This window comes from Ciona intestinalis, chromosome 8, assembly GCF_000224145.3.
Source record: "Ciona intestinalis chromosome 8, KH, whole genome shotgun sequence".
Taxonomy (NCBI): domain Eukaryota; kingdom Metazoa; phylum Chordata; class Ascidiacea; order Phlebobranchia; family Cionidae; genus Ciona; species Ciona intestinalis.
In genome coordinates this window covers 1,925,420-1,943,559 of record NC_020173.2, presented here as the reverse complement: position 1 = coordinate 1,943,559, position 18,140 = coordinate 1,925,420, and the positions used below count along the sequence as shown (strand labels likewise).

The 18,140-nt window shown below is 38.6% G+C and overlaps 2 protein-coding genes across 2 annotated transcripts; both read right to left on the bottom strand.

The window, feature by feature from the left end:
• Window positions 1–9: 9 nt before the first annotated feature.
• LOC100177102 (beta-2 adrenergic receptor-like) lies at window positions 10–5,719 on the bottom strand. Its single transcript, XM_002122887.5, has 5 exons — window positions 3,131–5,719; window positions 2,580–2,789; window positions 2,300–2,481; window positions 1,982–2,132; window positions 10–1,804 (listed from the first exon to the last, which is right to left on the bottom strand). The coding sequence occupies exons 1-5, from the start codon at window positions 3,789–3,791 to the stop codon at window positions 1,119–1,121; spliced, it is 1,890 nt and encodes a 629-aa protein (XP_002122923.1). The 5' UTR covers window positions 3,792–5,719; the 3' UTR covers window positions 10–1,118.
• Window positions 5,720–14,353: 8,634 nt separating this feature from the next.
• On the bottom strand, window positions 14,354–17,115 carry LOC100184134 (actin, muscle-type). Its single transcript, XM_002127468.4, has 6 exons — window positions 16,985–17,115; window positions 15,822–15,969; window positions 15,425–15,749; window positions 15,155–15,316; window positions 14,893–15,084; window positions 14,354–14,835 (listed from the first exon to the last, which is right to left on the bottom strand). The coding sequence occupies exons 2-6, from the start codon at window positions 15,951–15,953 to the stop codon at window positions 14,510–14,512; spliced, it is 1,137 nt and encodes a 378-aa protein (XP_002127504.1). The 5' UTR covers window positions 15,954–15,969; window positions 16,985–17,115; the 3' UTR covers window positions 14,354–14,509.
• Between the last annotated feature and the right edge of the window lie 1,025 nt (window positions 17,116–18,140).

Below are 18,140 nucleotides of genomic sequence, written 5' to 3'. Positions count from 1 at the left end.
TTACTGAAATTTAGTTTTTGAACGGTGGGCGCTTTAAAAAACAAACAAACTTATGTTGATCTGGTGCGAGTGCAATATAAGAACTGTGCAACATGTAAGGAATACGGAAAAAATATAACAAGACAATGAATAAAATGAAATAGTGTATCAGCTGTGTAAACCAAATGTTATATTCTGCAAAGCATTTTAGCGGCCAAAGCATTTTAGCGGCCGCGGAAACCTGAGACGTTAAATACACAGAATCCACAAAGTTTCTTTCAACATTGGTTCTTTTAAAAAACAATGTCAGAAAAGACACCGGACGCGTTAATGTTGGTTTAAGCTACAAAGTGGATATTGCGAACGATATGCGAAGTGAAATGAGTTTTAGGTGGCTTTTCAAACCAGCTCTTTATTTGTTACCATGATAGATTTAGTTAATTCAACCTTGACGTTGCGTTGATACAGCGGGAGTCACGTTTATACCAACAATAACACAATGCAAGGTATTTTGTTGGATTAGCCCGTTGAAATTTCGCGTCTACCCCTCTTAATTTAAGACCAATTTTGGAACTCAGGGGGTGTGTCGCTATAGAAACGTGTGATCTTAATCAGAAAGCTAAACAAAACTGGTCTTTTGTGAAATATCGGTATCTTTTGGAATAACGGACAAGAAAAACAAAGTAACCACAGAATCTTCGAACCAAAATATTTGCTATAAACGAGTGTCGGCGCAATAGGAGAGCACAGTGATATTTTTTCTACCTTTGTAAATCGTAAATCAAACTATAATGGGACGCATAACCGCGAAACAAACCGTGAGTAAGATTTTCAGGAAATTGAAGTAATGTTGCCTTTAATTTTGACCTGTCGCTAATAATATTTGTTCATGGATTTATGACCTTCGTTATGACAAGAAGTTCTGTCTATGGCCGCTGTTTGGGTGCGTGTTTAAATAGGAAACTTTGATAATTTAGTATCCCAAACGCCATTAACATTCATAAGGTGGGGGATTTAATAAACGGTTTGGGTATCTGGATAATGCTGTTTACGACTTCACAATACGTTACAGCAACACTTTTTGTAACAGTGAAGCTAAATAGTTATCAGAGAGTAGCATGTGCATGTGACACGTTGAGCTACCTGTCATTGAGGTTCAGCGTTGTATTTTCAGTATCGGTTTTGTTCGTCTGCTGTACTGAAGCATCCGAGTCACAAGAGGCGTTAAGAAGTAATTGATCTGTTTCTTTTGTCTGAGGAACAGTTTCTATCGAGGCTACTACTATACCATCTAGATCATGAAGAGATGACGATTTCCGCTGAAACCTCTTACAAACGTCTGGCGTTAGTTCTCTGTAGGCGCTGCTTGGTCTTTTTCTATGGTGGCCATTAATACAAAGACGTGTGTTCTGCTGTGGATGCAGCTCACCCCTCCCAAAGCCGTTCAGGATGGACGTTGATCTTTTTTCAACAATCGGTAGCGGCCTCGAGCCGTTTGACGCGGTACCAACCGAGTTCGTCGAACTGGAAGTTGTATCTGAATCCATCCGCCTGCAGGTGCTAGACCGAAACCCGTACACCAGTGTTCGCGGCTCTCCCAACTGTGAATTGCTGTTACAAGCTGGAGAATCCCGGCCGTTTTCCGGCGACGTTCGATTGCTCCGTCCGCTAACGTTGCTTAGCCTGCTCGCTCTTCGTTTAGCAGAGTTACCACCGGATAAGAGGAAACTGGTAAGCTGAAATAAGCTGCTTTCGGTTCTTACACTTGATCTCGAGCTTGATACGTAAGAGATTGACAACGAAGCTCTGCTGGTTTGCTGGAAACCTATGTAAGATGAACGTTTTGATTTTAAATGGTACTAGAGTATATACACGCTATAAGAGCATGGTAATTAAGAAAACATATTTGTTCAGGTGATTCTCCATTACACTTGACCTTACAGTACGAGTGATAATGTCAAGATAAGTGTTATAAATTATGTGCACGTATAAGCAGACTAACCGTCTCGACACAATCCACACATTAAAACCCTCTTGAATGCTCTTCGGAACTCCATGCTGTGACAGTAAATGATCGGGTTGAAAAAGCTGTTGATGTAACCCAGGCAGTTCACCATGAGAAATGGAGTGGCGCCAATACATTGGCAAAACACCTATATGGTAAAGTTGTGGTGTTAGTTGTCATGGATAAGTATACGTCGAAATTAAAGAATTCTTCGTTTAATAATTAATATAAAGCAGCTTATTCGTGGAACACTATACTTTATCTTCATCATCACAAAACAAGTATTAAGCGTTGTGGTGTTTACAACTGACTTACCTGTGCTATGTTCACGATGAAAAATGGCAGCCAACAGACCACGAACGTGCCCATTATAATTCCCATTGTAAACACAGCTCTGTGTTCTCGCTTTCCCCAAAGCAAACTTTTGCTACCAGGCATCGAAGCTCGTCTAAAGACACCTCTTCTGTTACGAATTTCGCCTCGCTTTTGTATTGCAACTGTAGTGGACGAAACAATGATGAAAAATCTCAAAAGGGGCAGAAAACTATACAGACCCATTAAGAACTATATAGAATCCAAAAAACTATTTACTTACTTTTAAATACGACGCTGTACGCACATATCATTATAGTGAGTGGTATGTAGAACGATATGCAGGACGATACCACAGCATATATCATGTTAGGTCGAAACTCGCAACATGTTGCGCTTTCGTAACATTCCCAGTCTTCGGGTTTGTTTGTTTTCCACCAACCGAGATTAATTGGAACGAAAGCGACCGTGGCAGAAACAATCCATATAAAACCTAAAACGAGAAAAGTTAGGAAAAAAATCTTTTTTGTAAAAGACTGTTTAAGATATAGTACTGTGGGGTAATATGGGACACATTTTGCACACATCGATTTTTAAACATTTAACATCCATGGAAGTCATGAGGATACGGTTTTATAATTCTGTAAATGTTTTGTTTACTACCAAATGAGACGCAAAAATAAAATGAAAAGATGTTCCATCTTCCCCCACCCTATAGATATGGTATTTTACTTATATTACGTTTTAATGCTTTGTTTTAACATTGAAATCCTAAAATCTGTCTGTATGTTTAAAACACAGAAATTGTAAAATTGTGTTATATATGGACATTACCTATGATGAATCTTGCTCTGAGCCGAGTCATCTTTGTTGCATATTCAAACGGCATCGTAATAGCTACGAAACGGTCGAGGGATATTGCACATAAAGTTCCAATGCTTGCCGTTACGCTCAGCACGTCAATAGAAGTCCACACGTCGCACCAAAAGAAGCCTAACCCCCATTTAAAGTCCCCGATAACATATTGGCTCCACATTGGCAGTACGATAATGCCCATTACCAAGTCTGCGGACGCGAGGCTTATAATAAACATGTTCGGGATAGTTCGAAGCTTTCTGAATATAGTGGCGGTAAAAATGACCATCAAGTTACCAAGCACTGTCACAACGCATATGCTCCCAAGCAGTATGGAAAGACCCACTTTATAAACAATGTTTGATCCGCTGACCTCATTCTCGTGGTTAGGGAATAGCTCGGTAACGTTTGGCAGCTCTTCAGTCGTGAAGTTAATCTGCATTATCGTTGCAGTTGTATTCCCTGCCTCTGCACTCGTTGCAGATAACAAGCAAATTAGAATTGAGATAAAGGTAATGTTGAAAGGAAACTTCTTTCCGTGTCCTTCAATTCGCTCCCCTGCCTGTCTTGAACATGAGCATTGAGATCCTTGTTTGTTGCTGATTTGTCGTGACAGGCTTCTGTGCATGAAGGTTGACATTTTATTCAAATTCGTTCCTTTTCTGCTGGTATACTGTTTGATCAAATTAGTAAACGTCTTCTATGTCTTGCATTATGCGGTTTCACCATTACATAAATAATTTATCTGAAAAAAAAGTTGCGGTAAATCTTTTCTCGCGGATAAGTACTTTGGTTTACAAGGTAAAGATTTACAACGCAAGCCTTCGCTGCAATTAGCATTACACTATTGATTGTTGACCCCATCAATACGAAAATCCTTTCTACGTTCTGTTAAATCCGACACGGAGAATAAAAACCTGCGCTTTCAAGTCAATAAAAAGTCTTTTTACCCATGTCTTCAATAGAGCGTCTATATTTACACTAGGTCACTGCTCCTTCATACAAATAGAATAAATCGAGTTGTTTGCTTAAATGATCGAAAGCTAACATCCGACGGTATTTAGCTGAGCTTTCTTGTAACTGCTGGTATAGCTCGTCGAATTATCGAGCAATATTGAACGACGGGTTCTGGTAAAACCAATGACTAATTCCTACCACCAAATCATTATACTAAAAATACAAAACAGGCCCTTGGTTTCTGTTCTGTTTCATATTCCCGGTCAGTGCAACGTATTTACAGAGAAAGCGATATATGATGCGTTATCTCCGTTACGGTCAACATATCAAGTTCCATGGGCTATATACATTCACGTCATATCTGTGACGACAACAACCGTCGGTGCATTTAAAATGCCTACGTTATCCACCTCTGAGCTCGCCTAAGCTGCATTATTGCGCGCGGGGTTTTTGTAACGGTCCCGTGGGTATATTTTTTAAGAAGAGGCACGTTCGAGAAGAATTAGCCAGGTCAAATCCGCGTGCCACCACCCCTATTCATGACTTTTTACCGGAACAGCTAAGACGTAGTCGTTGCGCACAGCGAGGCGTTGGTATTGCATTATATAGTGGTAAACAGTTCGCCGGTTTAACTTGAAAAAAAAGCAATTTCATGCCAAAACAAAATTCTCCTTTAACCCACAATGGTCTTATACAAATTAATTATTAAAACTGCGGAAATCACTTTAGGACCATATTTGAAAATGATTATGATAATACAAAATATAAAAAATAGTCGCTTACGTGCTCCTAAACGCAAAGCTTTTAGCAATAGATGTGTTCCGCCTTACTAAGTACACAGTCTTTACAATAAGCTTTCATGCCTGTACTTTGTTATGATGACAACGCTAAACACCTATTGTAAAGTTCTGTGCTATTTTCGACACCGTTACTGCATAGGACGTATCTAAGTTCAAGGGCGCAATAAGTTTGGCATCTAAAACACATACACGTGTAAATGACACTACGACAGAGATGTGACGTCAGATTGCAATTCCAGCCCAATGCAAATTCGATGAGCGGTAACCACAGAGAAGGCAGTGGTTTACTATATCAAGTTTCGATCGTTAGATAGTGCGCGACACTCTACCCGTATGACGCAGCTATACTATTAATTAAAACCCTGCTAAAATCGTCAGAAAAGCAATCGTGACGGCAATACTACAACATATACAATATGTTTATGCACAGTTGTGTTTACATATTACTAAACGTGCAGATGTAACAAATAACGTATTCTTGCCTTTGACATTTACAGTAAAAAAGGAACTTGTAGGTTCTATAATAAAACTTGCAACCCTTTAAGTCTAACCGATTGTTCTTGAAAGCAATATACTACAAACTAAAATTTCTCTACAGTTAGTTTAAACTGCGTACACATTAATACCGTGTACTTATCTGCATAACATAGCAAGCACTTGAAATCCCTTGCTGGCAATTACAGACAATACCATAAGGTTCCACTCCAATGTCACTCGTTACGCTCTCACAGCAAAACGCACTGACGTGTATTGTAAACGACGTTGTTTTGTATTCGATTCCACGCACTATGCCGATATTGATCGGAAACATAGATTCGGCGAAATCGCATTTCCGAGGTGCGGAATTAACGATTGAAATTTCAAGTATACTCGCCGTTTAAACGGGTCAAGAAGACCTGTCGGAAATTCACCTCTTAAAAAAGGATTGTTTGAAGGGGCGATGTTTTGTTATCAAGACGAGTTGTAAATAGAGAAAGGCTTATTGGGGATTTGTTGCTGCATGCTTGGGTGTTTTGAAGCGGTCTTCTGCTGGTCGCTCGGGACTCCATATTGAGCCATATAAGCTTCTAGTAATCTGCCGTCGTTAGAGAACCTTGTGGGACAGGCAATGACCGATAATTGCATTAGGGCGACATACTTCGGGTACTGTGGCAGTGCCTATGATCCTAGTCTATTATGACGTCACAGTGCTTTGACGTGCGAATGAAAGCTCCCGAGGGCGCTAATAGGTGTGAAGGAAAATCGAATAGTAAATCTTGCCGAATTTCGGTAAAAGCCGAATCGCCACAACGCTTTCGTTGAAGCTTAACGATTTTTGATTTAGACCCTCCACCCCTCGACCGACATAATTGGACTTAAGAAAAAGCGTTAAATATTTGAATAATTTATAACAAGTTTAATGCAGGGTACCATTCTCCAGACGAAGTGGGTATACCTGTCACCCACTGTAAATTTTCTAACTCAGGGTCAATTCTCCTAAGGAAATAAGTCCCTTGTCACCCTTTACGTGTCCATGGAACGTCACTGACGTAACAAAGCATATATTTGTTGTCCTAGTAATGGCTTAAAGTGAAAAACACGCGGGGGATAATGGGGCATGACGTCGTTTGACAGCGTTGTTACGTGTTCCAGTACTTCCTGAAAAGAGCAAGCTAATGATGTTCTATATCGGGGCTCAATTTAAATGCTTTATAGCTGGCTGACAAGTAACATTACACATGGCGTAGAACGGACTCTCACATTACGTTTTGCCTCATTACCAAACAATTAAAGGGAGCTAGAACTAGTGAAAACCCACGCACGAACTTAATACATTTTTCCTATTTCACATTAGTGGTCGCTGCACCTTACAACCTTTCTACGTGATAATGATTAAAAACACGACAATAACTGTATAACTTTTCAACTGCTTTACAAATTATATCGCCCCACGACGCATTGAACAACAACGACATGCTGATGACGTGAAAAGTCTAACTGTAGTACAAAGCAAAACATTCTGTCCGTACTTCAAAACAAGAGCAAAGTGTTTTTACAGTGGAAACATACTCAGTGAAGTACTATTAAGTGACAGGCAGACTGCTGTAAGTTATAAAGATTGATGAAGTTATATTCCCACTCACACTGTGCTTAGGTGTTGTTGTAAAACTGTCTATGTAGCTTTACCATTTAAGCAGCTCTTGAAACGATACTGTTTATTGTTTCTATAAAATACTGTTTTTTTTATAAAATGTATAACATTGGAAATTTAGTACCACACTTGCGGCAAAGTGACTTTACGTAACAACGTCCGAACGTCTTATTCGGAGGCGCAAATCAAATGTTTTTATAAATTTTGTTGAACACTCTTAAAAAAAAACGCACAGTAGAAAAAAACGTACCACCTGCTTGATAAATATTTCCAATATTCCGGTATTTAGATTTAACAAATTTAAATGTAAACATTATCGACTTGTTTAAACCACAGACTTTATTACGTTAATGTCATGACGCACATACTTTGAGTTCACGAGAATCAAAGAAAATATAAATAACCTGACTTCCAAGTGATGCCCACTTTTTATTTTACAACACCGCAGTGGAAACATGTACCAAGATTGGTCAACACTGCGCTGGACAACAGATTCAATATTTGTTTTCTTCACAAGCGGCGATACCGTGTAATAAATGAACTGTTTATTTACAGATACAACGTTAGATAAGTTTTCTGTGTTTCTGAATTCCATTCACTACATTTGTAACATCTGACCTACAGCTTTTTAACATGCGTGCCTTTTGCCCAGTTCTTAGTAGTTATGTTGTATGCAGTAAGTTTTCTCTGTTCGCGTTTTTTTGTCAGTGAGAGAACCGGACTAAACACGTGAACAAATAGAACCGAAGTTAAGCTTTGCTCCTTATCAAAACAAACTTTTCTTCCGAACTTAAATGCTACTTAATACGCGAAAAAATCTAGAGCTAAAATAATACAAACCGTATAGCAATGTTATACCACGGAACGCCGAAATCACAACGACTTAAGGTTGAAATAAATGGAATTAAAATACGCATTGAAAGACGCCTCCCGCAAGCTAGCGTGACACATATTTGTAGTTAGGGTACGTTAAAGCGACGTTTTTGTCTTATAGCCTGTCCACCCCCGTTTTTGCAGCGCAGACTGCAGTTGCGCAATCATCCATGTCTATGTTAGAGACAAAAATGTTTTTGTTGCTGCTGCAAAACGTACTGTTTCCTCCTTTGATGAGACGAGGTGAAGCATTTTGTCGAAAAATACGTTAATTTCGACACATGACACAATGATATTGATTTTAACTTAAGTTTAAGTGTCCAAAGTAAATTGGTTATACCGTTTCTCATCCATCAATATATTAAACTCGTCCAAAACGGAATCCTGACTTGACACCCATCCAACACTGCGCTATATCCCAAAAACGTATATATAATCAAACCTCTGCCCTATACCTCCAAGCTATATTATTGGTCTCACGGCATACGAAAAACTCTAGCATTAGATTTTGACTGACAGCGTATCAAATACCATCACAAGCGTCGCACAGAACATTACCCTGTCACCCCATTCATCATTCCGAATGTCCAATGTACCTCGGCGCGACCTATGTCCGAAGATGAGACGTATTTTACTACATAACAGTAGCGTAGGTATCTTCTACTACGCACAAGAAAGCAAGTATAATGTAAGCGCGTTTTCTCGTTACGCTCAGCTGAAAACCTAGTTTGTAGTTTCAATAGTAGGAACTATTGTTCCTGTATTGGAATATGCCAATGTTACCTTAGGGACCGTACTACGTATACAACTCTTGACAAGCCACATAATAGCTTTGTTATCAAAGTAAAGTGGTACGTCTGAGGTTCCAAGATTTTCTTTATCGCTATTTACATCTTGCATGTTCCCTTCTGCAGAAACTGGAAGAAAAATAGTTTGCCGCAAAAACTTAACGCTATTTTTCACATGTTAAAATACTTGCTAAACGACATTTCGTGACATTAAACCATTACTATCCCGATAAAATGACAACGACATTGTTTCTATATACGGTAAGCCTAGTTGCCGCCACATACAATAGACAAATATATGATTATAGACTTATTCAAACTGCGTTGTAAAAGTTAGCTCCGTAAACAATTGAAACGAAGCATGTCTCTTTAACCTAAAAGTTACATTTCATACACTGTACTATAGTACCGCGAGTAAGATAAATACCGGTAGTACATGTTTTCATATGTTTCTTAGTATTTTAAGAATTAACAACGCTCAACGAGTCGTCATTTGTTTACTATTAAACGGTAAAACCTTGTAAGCGTCCACGTGTCTGTTGTAAAACATAAAACTAATGCTAAGTAAAGTATCAAAAGTACAAAAACCATACAATTCCCAATTCAGTCTCCCTAACTCTCAACCAAACGACTTCCTTTTGATTTTGTAACCTAAACTGCTTGAATGTATTTGCTTGTGTAGCAGGCGCAGGTGAAAGCGAGCTATGAAATGACGAGGATCGGTCGTGGCCGTTTTATTTACCTCGCTGTCACGTGGTCTGCAACTAGCCAGCAGTGTTGGAAGTTGAAACTAAGTGAACTCTGCGAGGGTAATATGTTTCTATACGTGGAAACACATTTACTTGAATTACACCTCCACGCTTAGAGGTTTGGAACCGACAGCTTGATTAATGCATTCTAATAAGTCATCTTCGCATACTCATATTTTCCTAGGAAAAGGGTTGCCGCATTACGTTGCTCTGTGACATTTGTTTTACATTTTGTGTTTTCTAGCAAGAATGGTTTCTAATGCAAATTCCACTTCCAATGCGGTTAATATACCCAAACTGACATTTTGTTTAATTACGCATAGCATTCTGGCTGCAGTGGAATGTTAAAAATGAACCGAAAGTGGTTTTAGATAAATGGATGCTATTTATGTCTTACCACAATAATCAGGCCACCGTTTAACGTCACAACGTATATGCATTATCTACCTACACATTGGCTTAACCTGTGCGGTTGCATTTTATATTTAAATGTGACTATCTCACTGCTGTCCTTGTGCTCAAACGCGCGAGATACAAAACAATTCCTTAGCGCCTGTGTGTACAGAGATCTTCGACATGTTTAAACATTAGCCGGTACCAAACAAAACCATAAAACTTAAATGGACGTACTTGAGTATTACAAACAAGCCCAGGCAAGTATGTCAGTCTGACCTGGACCCTGCATGTGACGTCATAGAGCAACTGTCTGTGTTGGACACGTTGCTACAACAAACTTCATAAAACTTGTTGTGGGTGATTACAGCGATGTTTTTGTTGTTACACTTCATTTGTTTTTGTTTTTACACGTTATTTTGGATACACAATACATATTTCCCCATTGCAAACCATATTTTTCAAAAACCACTGTTCGCCATGTCAGAAATAAGTATAAGTCATGCCTATAGCGAAAACCAGATAACTAAAAAGCTCATGCATGCAAAAACAGCAAACACACTGAAGTATCTCTGATCAAAACACTTATACAAGCAGCGTGCCAGTATTTTGTACGGATTGTTTAACTGTATATGTAGGTAACCGACCAGTGCTAATACCTAGCATGATTTATGGAAGTGATCAGTTCTCTACCGGCGTCGGTACGGCACAACATCGTATAAATTGCTATGTAAATACACAGGGACCAGCGTTCACTTTTATGTGGGACCTTGATAGCAATAAACACAGATGATTCAAGTCAACGAAGATGGCTAGGAGAATTGAATAGCCGAGGAAAAGCAACGAAAGCACAAATATTGATTATTCCCGTATAGTAGTGCGTGTATGATTCCCATTATCGTGAATAATTATAGTGGAACATTGACTTATAAAACAATATAAGAAATATAGGAAAGGTTAGGATAAGATGGTTCATGTTTAATTCGCTTTTATTGTCCTGTTTGGTGGTAGTAAAATAATTTTACAGAATTATATAACCGTATTCTCAAAACTCTAAAAGAGCGTTAGTAATTAAAAAAGTACGAATATGTAATATGGGATAAAATTTATGCACGGCAATGTGTCAAAACATTTTAGAGATATATTACAAAAACATAGATACACTATCTTTGTACTTTGTTCAGAATTCTGGGAATTGGGTGTTTTAAAAATACAGTGCGGTGGGCCCATATTCCTTGTATTTTTTACGTATTAATCCCCTATTCGTGACGTACAAGAAGCTCTTAAACCACACGACGATTTACTGAAAAAACAAATTAATGTTTTGTTGGACTCGGCACCTTACAAAAAGGCATTTTGCACAAAGAAATAAAATACAACGACTGGGGTATATAGCCAACAAGATTCTCTATATACACTGTTTACCTATAAGCTTTTACGCGACAATTTATTTAGAAGATTTTTAAATTTCCTAAAGTAACTTAAACAATCTATTCTTACTTTCTCTGACAAACTGGAAAATGTCTCATTTGTGCAACTTTTTTAACCGTTATTTTTGTCGGATTGTTTTTTATAGCAGCACCTTTTGCTAAAATCGAAACTTGCGGCAATACTGACTGTCATGGAGAAATTATAGGACAGCGTAGTAATAACCTTTAGTGGTTTTATTACCTCGAAAAACGTGAGGCACTTCTGACACAAAACGACAGAGAAATATCGGAAAATTGATAAATTTAATATCAAACTTCAACGTTTTAAACTGTGAAGAAGGCCAGAATGACAATGTCACTAGCATGCAATAATGGTCTGAAGGACAGATCAAATTTAAACCAAAACGTGATGATCTAGTGTTAAAATATATTATGCAGGCCGCAACTGCAATTAAAGTCCAGCAAGACCTTGGTTGAGAAGGAGAGACATGCGTTATTGAAGCAATTTTCTCTCGTGTTTTAGAAGATTCCCTCGTTTCCTTACAGGCCTACAAGTTAGCCAAAATCAAATTTACAGAGGCTTCTGTCAGAAAAAATCAACTGATTAAACAGAAAGTGCCACAAATCGAATTACAGGAATAATTGATAAGCTTAACACGCACGAAATCTGTTCGTGGTTGTAATTTCCCGCTGTACCTACTACTGGAAACCGGACTTAGAAGTGCTGCAGTTTTTTCAATCGCACAGAGCTGTAACAAAATTATCGCTAGGATTTATTCAATAAAGCACGAGTGAGTGCAAAACAATTTTGTCTGTCCTGTTTTTAAACTCTATTTTGCATTATCTGTTTTAGGAGCTGGGGTTATTAGTTCAGTTGCATATTTTATATCTAAACATTTACGCGAGCGTGAAATTTATTGGAAATTCCGCCTTTAAAAGGATGTTTGTTTATCCTCGCTATGATTCACCCGGCATCCGTATCTACTAACACAGTGAACAGTCCGGCATAATTGGAAAAAATGCGTTTGCGTATTCCCGATTCTCATACGACGCCTATCCATCTACGTAAGCGCAAATATTTTGATCCTTGCCCGGAATTCTTGTCTGCTAATGTACAAGTCCATTTCCGACATATAGTTACGAGAAAAGGGCCAGAGTTTGTTCGATTACGCGAAGACTGAAAAGGCCACACTGTAAATGTCGCGCGCTTTTTGTCTGTTTGATGAATCGCTATTAAATTTAACTTATTGTCAAGCTGAGGATTTTGAACGTGTGCTAAAGTATGTATGCTGATAGATTGCTCAATACCCGGCGCTATGATATTATGAATACATTTAAATACCCTTATCAAAACATTTAAATAACCTTTAGCAAATAAAGAAAACGGAACTTTTGAATGAAAAAAAACATACAGGAATTTTTATTTGAGTGAGTTTTTTTGACGTCACACTTTAAATATGTAATAATGCCGTTTTATTTTCCTTTTGTTCGTAAGCACCATGACTTATATTTCACAGCGTTATACCGCTTCAAGGCTTTATTTTTAAACAGTACCTAAACAAGAACGGTATGTGTGGTCTAACTGGCCGTATATACCACACAGCTTGGTGTGCTTCTCATGTGTTGAAACTGTCTTTGCCGCACACACGCGCAGCTGCGCTGTATCAAACTCGCGTGCCTCTGCGCAGCAAGTCATGCCCTAATCTCACACAATCTGGTTGATATAGTTTCGCGTTAAGATGCCAATCTGTGGAAAAGTAATTGGCTTATGGTTGTCAAGCAGACATAATCCTGTGTATAAAACCACAACAAAATACCGGACACGGTTTACCGACAAGTTTGTTACTGTAAACGTCAGGACTCTATGAGTTAAGTTACCAGCATTAAAATTGCATGCAACAAAATGATATAAGCATAGTTGCTGGGCTGTTTTGATTGAATAAAAACCCAAAGTGTATTATTTGCGAAGTAATATGTTTGTTTGTATATACGTGTATTATAAAAGATTGCGGCATCAAAAAGAAACACTTATTGTTGCATTTTTTAATCTGAACACCGTCTAATAAAAAGTTCCTTATTTTGTCCCGAACGCTGCCCACGCTTATCTATTCCTCGAACTAACGATATTTAGTTGGTTTAACACGTTCAAATCAACAAATATTCCAAGAACTGTATACCACTTATGCGTAATGACCTTGTTGAATAAAGAGGTACTACACAAACACACAGCAAAAAACACTCTGAACTCTCAAGACCAAAGTCATCTATTCTCCCTGCGTTTCAAAGTCCTAACTGAATAAAACAACTCACTTTATTACAACATGTATTGCTTAGCTCCTGTATGCTTTACCATTGCTGTCAAAACCTATCCCGCTTTACTGATAAGTGAATCGGTGGTTTCCCTCAAGGCACTTAAACTGTAAATTCATGTTTTAAACTTATTCCATTAAACGGTTCCGAAGAACTTTCGTTTGGTTCAAAAGTGAAATTCCTTGTTAAAAACCTCTTTGTGTTTTGTATATACATCAAATGTCATGCAGCTGACAGGTGTACGATGTCCTTCGGGTTAAACATTTCTTAATCGAAAAATGGCTGTTTTCATTATGTGTATCCACGTGGAAAAAAAACCACTCCAGTGACATTACAACTGACATTCAATCGTCACAGTTGAGCAAGTGAATCAAAACACAACGCACAAATCACTTTCCAGTGTCTTAATAGAGTGTGTGTTGTTCAGGCGTAGAATAAGCAACGTCAAACTTTTTTTGCGCTTAGTGTTTTTTACTTTTTTTTGCCGGATGTGATAAAGTGCTGAGTTGTACGAAAGGATTTTGTTTGAATTTTGTGTTACGCAGTCTTTCAAAATAAAATACCAATCTCATTCAGCTGTTTTCAATGCTTCAGAATAGTTTGTGTTATAGCCTACGAACATTTGGCATCGGCACGCGTGTTATAAAAATCACTCGGCAGTTCAGACAAGTAAAGCTTTGTAGGACTTCCATGCTTAATATTACAAATCGGTCCAAAAACGTTATTTTTGCCGTATTTCAAGACAGCGGCAGAAAGCTATATACTGCTATACATTGCATGACTTTATTTTACACGATAACATTTGAATACGACAATTAAGGAGGACTGTAGTGTATTTGTTAGCTACGTGCTCTCGGGAAACCACAAGTTGACTAACGCGAACCGTAAATCTTTATTGACACTATACAAGTTCTTATGCGAGAAGAATTAGAAGCATTTTCTGTGGACAATGGATGGGCCAGCCTCGTCGTATTCTTGCTTGGTGATCCACATCTGTTGGAAGGTGGAGAGTGAAGCAAGAATGGATCCTCCGATCCATACGGAGTATTTCCTCTCTGGTGGAGCAATGATCTTGATCTTCATGGTGCTGGGAGCAAGAGCAGTGATCTCCTTCTGCATTCTGTCAGCGATACCAGGGTACATGGTTGTACCTCCGGAGAGAACGTTGTTGGCGTAAAGATCTTTACGGATGTCAATGTCGCACTTCATGATGGAGTTGTAGGTGGTCTCATGGACACCGGAGGATTCCATACCTGGTTAATACAGCAGCGTTAAGTTTTCACAACACAAGTCATGACTGTAATTCTCACCAATGAAGGATGGTTGGAACATAGTCTCTGGGCATCTGAATCGCTCGTTTCCGATGGTGATGACTTGACCGTCAGGAAGTTCGTAGCTCTTTTCGAGTCCACTGCTGGATGCTGCGGTGGCCATCTCTTGTTCGAAGTCGAGGGCAACGTAGCAAAGCTTCTCCTTGATGTCACGCACGATTTCACGCTCAGCTGTATTCACATAAAATAACGTTTAAAATCTACAAGTGTTGAAAAGCATTTTTTGGGGGGTTGAAATTACCGGTAGTGACGAAAGAGTAGCCTCTCTCAGTAAGGATCTTCATCAGGTAGTCGGTAAGGTCACGGCCAGCCAAATCCAATCGCATGATGGCGTGAGGGAGTGCGTAACCCTCGTAGATTGGGACATTGTGAGAGACACCGTCACCAGAGTCGAGAACGATACCTTATAGAAAGAAAATTAGTTTTTAATATATTTTATCGGATATCATTCAACAGTTATTTGGTTTTTTAATTTAAAAGAAATTTTGTTCAGTATATGGAGCACACTTACCGGTGGTACGGCCAGAGGCGTACAGGGAAAGCACAGCCTGGATGGCGACGTACATGGCTGGGACATTGAATGTCTCGAACATGATCTGGGTCATCTTTTCACGGTTGGCCTTGGGGTTAAGTGGGGCTTCAGTCAGCAAGACGGGGTGCTCTTCTGGAGCAACACGGAGCTCGTTGTAGAAGGTGTGATGCCAGATCTTCTCCATGTCGTCCCAGTTGGTGATGATACCGTGCTCGATCGGGTATTTGAGAGTCAGGATACCTCTCTTGCTTTGGGCTTCGTCACCGACATAGCTGTCTTTTTGTCCCATACCGACCATGACACCCTGTGAATTAGAAACTCTTTAGTAAGCCATACAAAATTATCTTGAACAAGATTTTATGTTACTTATAATTACCTGATGTCTAGGGCGACCGACGATGGATGGGAAGACGGCACGTGGTGCGTCATCTCCAGCGAAACCGGCTTTTACAAGTCCGGAGCCGTTGTCGCATACGAGCGCGGTTTGTTCTTCTTCTTCTTCAGACATTTTCTTTTGTTTTTATCTGCAACGATACATTTTGGTATAAAAACTATTGGAAACAATTATTTTATCCCCTAGTTGCTGCTTTTCTTGCATTTTGTAATAACGCGAAACCAAACCCCACCAGCTTTATTATACTACTGCACGAATGTTGCGTTGGAAGACTGAATGTAATGAGAGATATGCCTACCGCTGTTATTTAAATGTATATATATTTAATTTAAAAACCCCAAAACTTCTATATCTTTCTTAGCAAACCTAACTATATATTAACTGCAACCTTTTATTCTCGTACGGTTATGTATAGCTGTGGTTGTTGACCACCATTCAGTAATACGCCGGTTATGGGCGCGCAGGTCCCCAGGGGTCTGTAACTTGTCAATGATAAGCGGTGTTACGTCAGCCGGTTAATTGCAGCTGCCGGTACCGGTCGGCGGTACAAATATGGTTCTGTAAATGCGGCGCCAAAACTAACTTGATAAGAATACGCTCCAGTACTTTGGAAAAATATCTAACCAATTTTGCAAAGTCATCCGGGTTTTAAACCTAATATTATGTTTAAACTTTTCAGTGGCAAAATATGCGTTATTCTTTATAGAAATCAATGATTTTTAATACAAATTTTTAAATACTTTTTACCAGTGAGAATATTAGCTCGTAGTAAAAAAAATATGTTCGTTATAAAAGTACAAGATTTTGATTTAGTCTTTATACACGACAAACTACTTCTGTATTATAAATTTACCGATTTCTTTAAGAGTTTATATTTATTTGGGAAATACACCTTTATTACAAATTAAAATCAAAGCAGCTACTAACACCAATTAAGTCATATATAAGTTAAACTCAGTTAGAAAAATCAATACGCATAGAGTAAAAGAAAAGTATATACGAGAGGTATATATTTTGTTAAACAGTTAAACTAAGCTATGGTGGTATCATAGTTCTTCCATCATTGTTTATCATTTGCAAAACCACTATACTCACAAGCCAAAGACATCATAATAAAATAGCATATGCTTATATTCACTACTAACCTGTTGCTTGGTTGAGAAGGTATCACTTGCAATGTCGTTGCTGACTGGGGTCGAAGCTAAGGGCTGTCCTCACATTTATACTCAGTGTGAACGGCTGTCGATTTGACATTTTCCACTGGGATCCCCTCGCTTGCAGTTGCTGCGACTAACCCATGCAACCACACCATATTTGGAGTCCACGTCTTATATATCGTCTTATCTCGAACCGGGTATGCGTATACTCATCTAGCAGCCTGGGAATGGCATTCTCTTCACCGACTATTTGATTTCCCCATATTCGAGCACATCTTCTGCAGTTGCGTGATTGTACATTTGGAAATTATGTTTGAAGAAATAAACTAAAACTAAGCAAATAAACTAAAAATTAAGTTCAGGTTTACGAGCGTTTACATATGGTTTCCAATAAAATTTAGGTAGTTATAATTCCGTTACAATTACAATTGTGTTGTTCTTAAAAGTTATGAGTTTCTGTAAATATATTGCCGCAGTGATGCTCGTGCTGTTATTACATTGATCTTAAACGCATTCTATCGAATAAGATGCCACAAAAGTAACATAACCTACACATTTTTTGGCTATATGTATTAATGATTGAAATGGTCCACCATTTAAAACAGTTTTCAAGAAACACCCATTGACCATATTTGTACATCTGCTGCTGTCCATTAGAAGATACCCAGATGGCAAACCCTTTATGTTACATTGAAGTATAGCCTTCTGATGCATGCGGACACTCCAGATAGCCGAACCAAATATAGAAACGATCATTCCAACTTATACTATGGGGTCATGCTGTATGTTGCCTTTTATGTTGTACGGTATAAAGTGGTAACGTCGTTCTTATACGGCTTTTGTGATGCCGGTACAAAGACTTATTTTACTTACACTATTTTTTTGTATTAATGTGACATTTCATATATATTATATTACTGCTATGATTTAGTGTATGTTCGGTCACAAAAAGTTTATAGTAACTACTACATTAAAATAGTTTCGTCGGTAATTTTAAAATATGATGATGCGACATTGGAAGTATAACGACCTTCCTTGGGCTGTCACGGCATATATAGAGCGCGGTGTGTCCCCTCATAAATGGCCAGACTTACTCTAATTACTGAGGATTCCCATGAGCCTCAAATACTATGACGTGACGTAG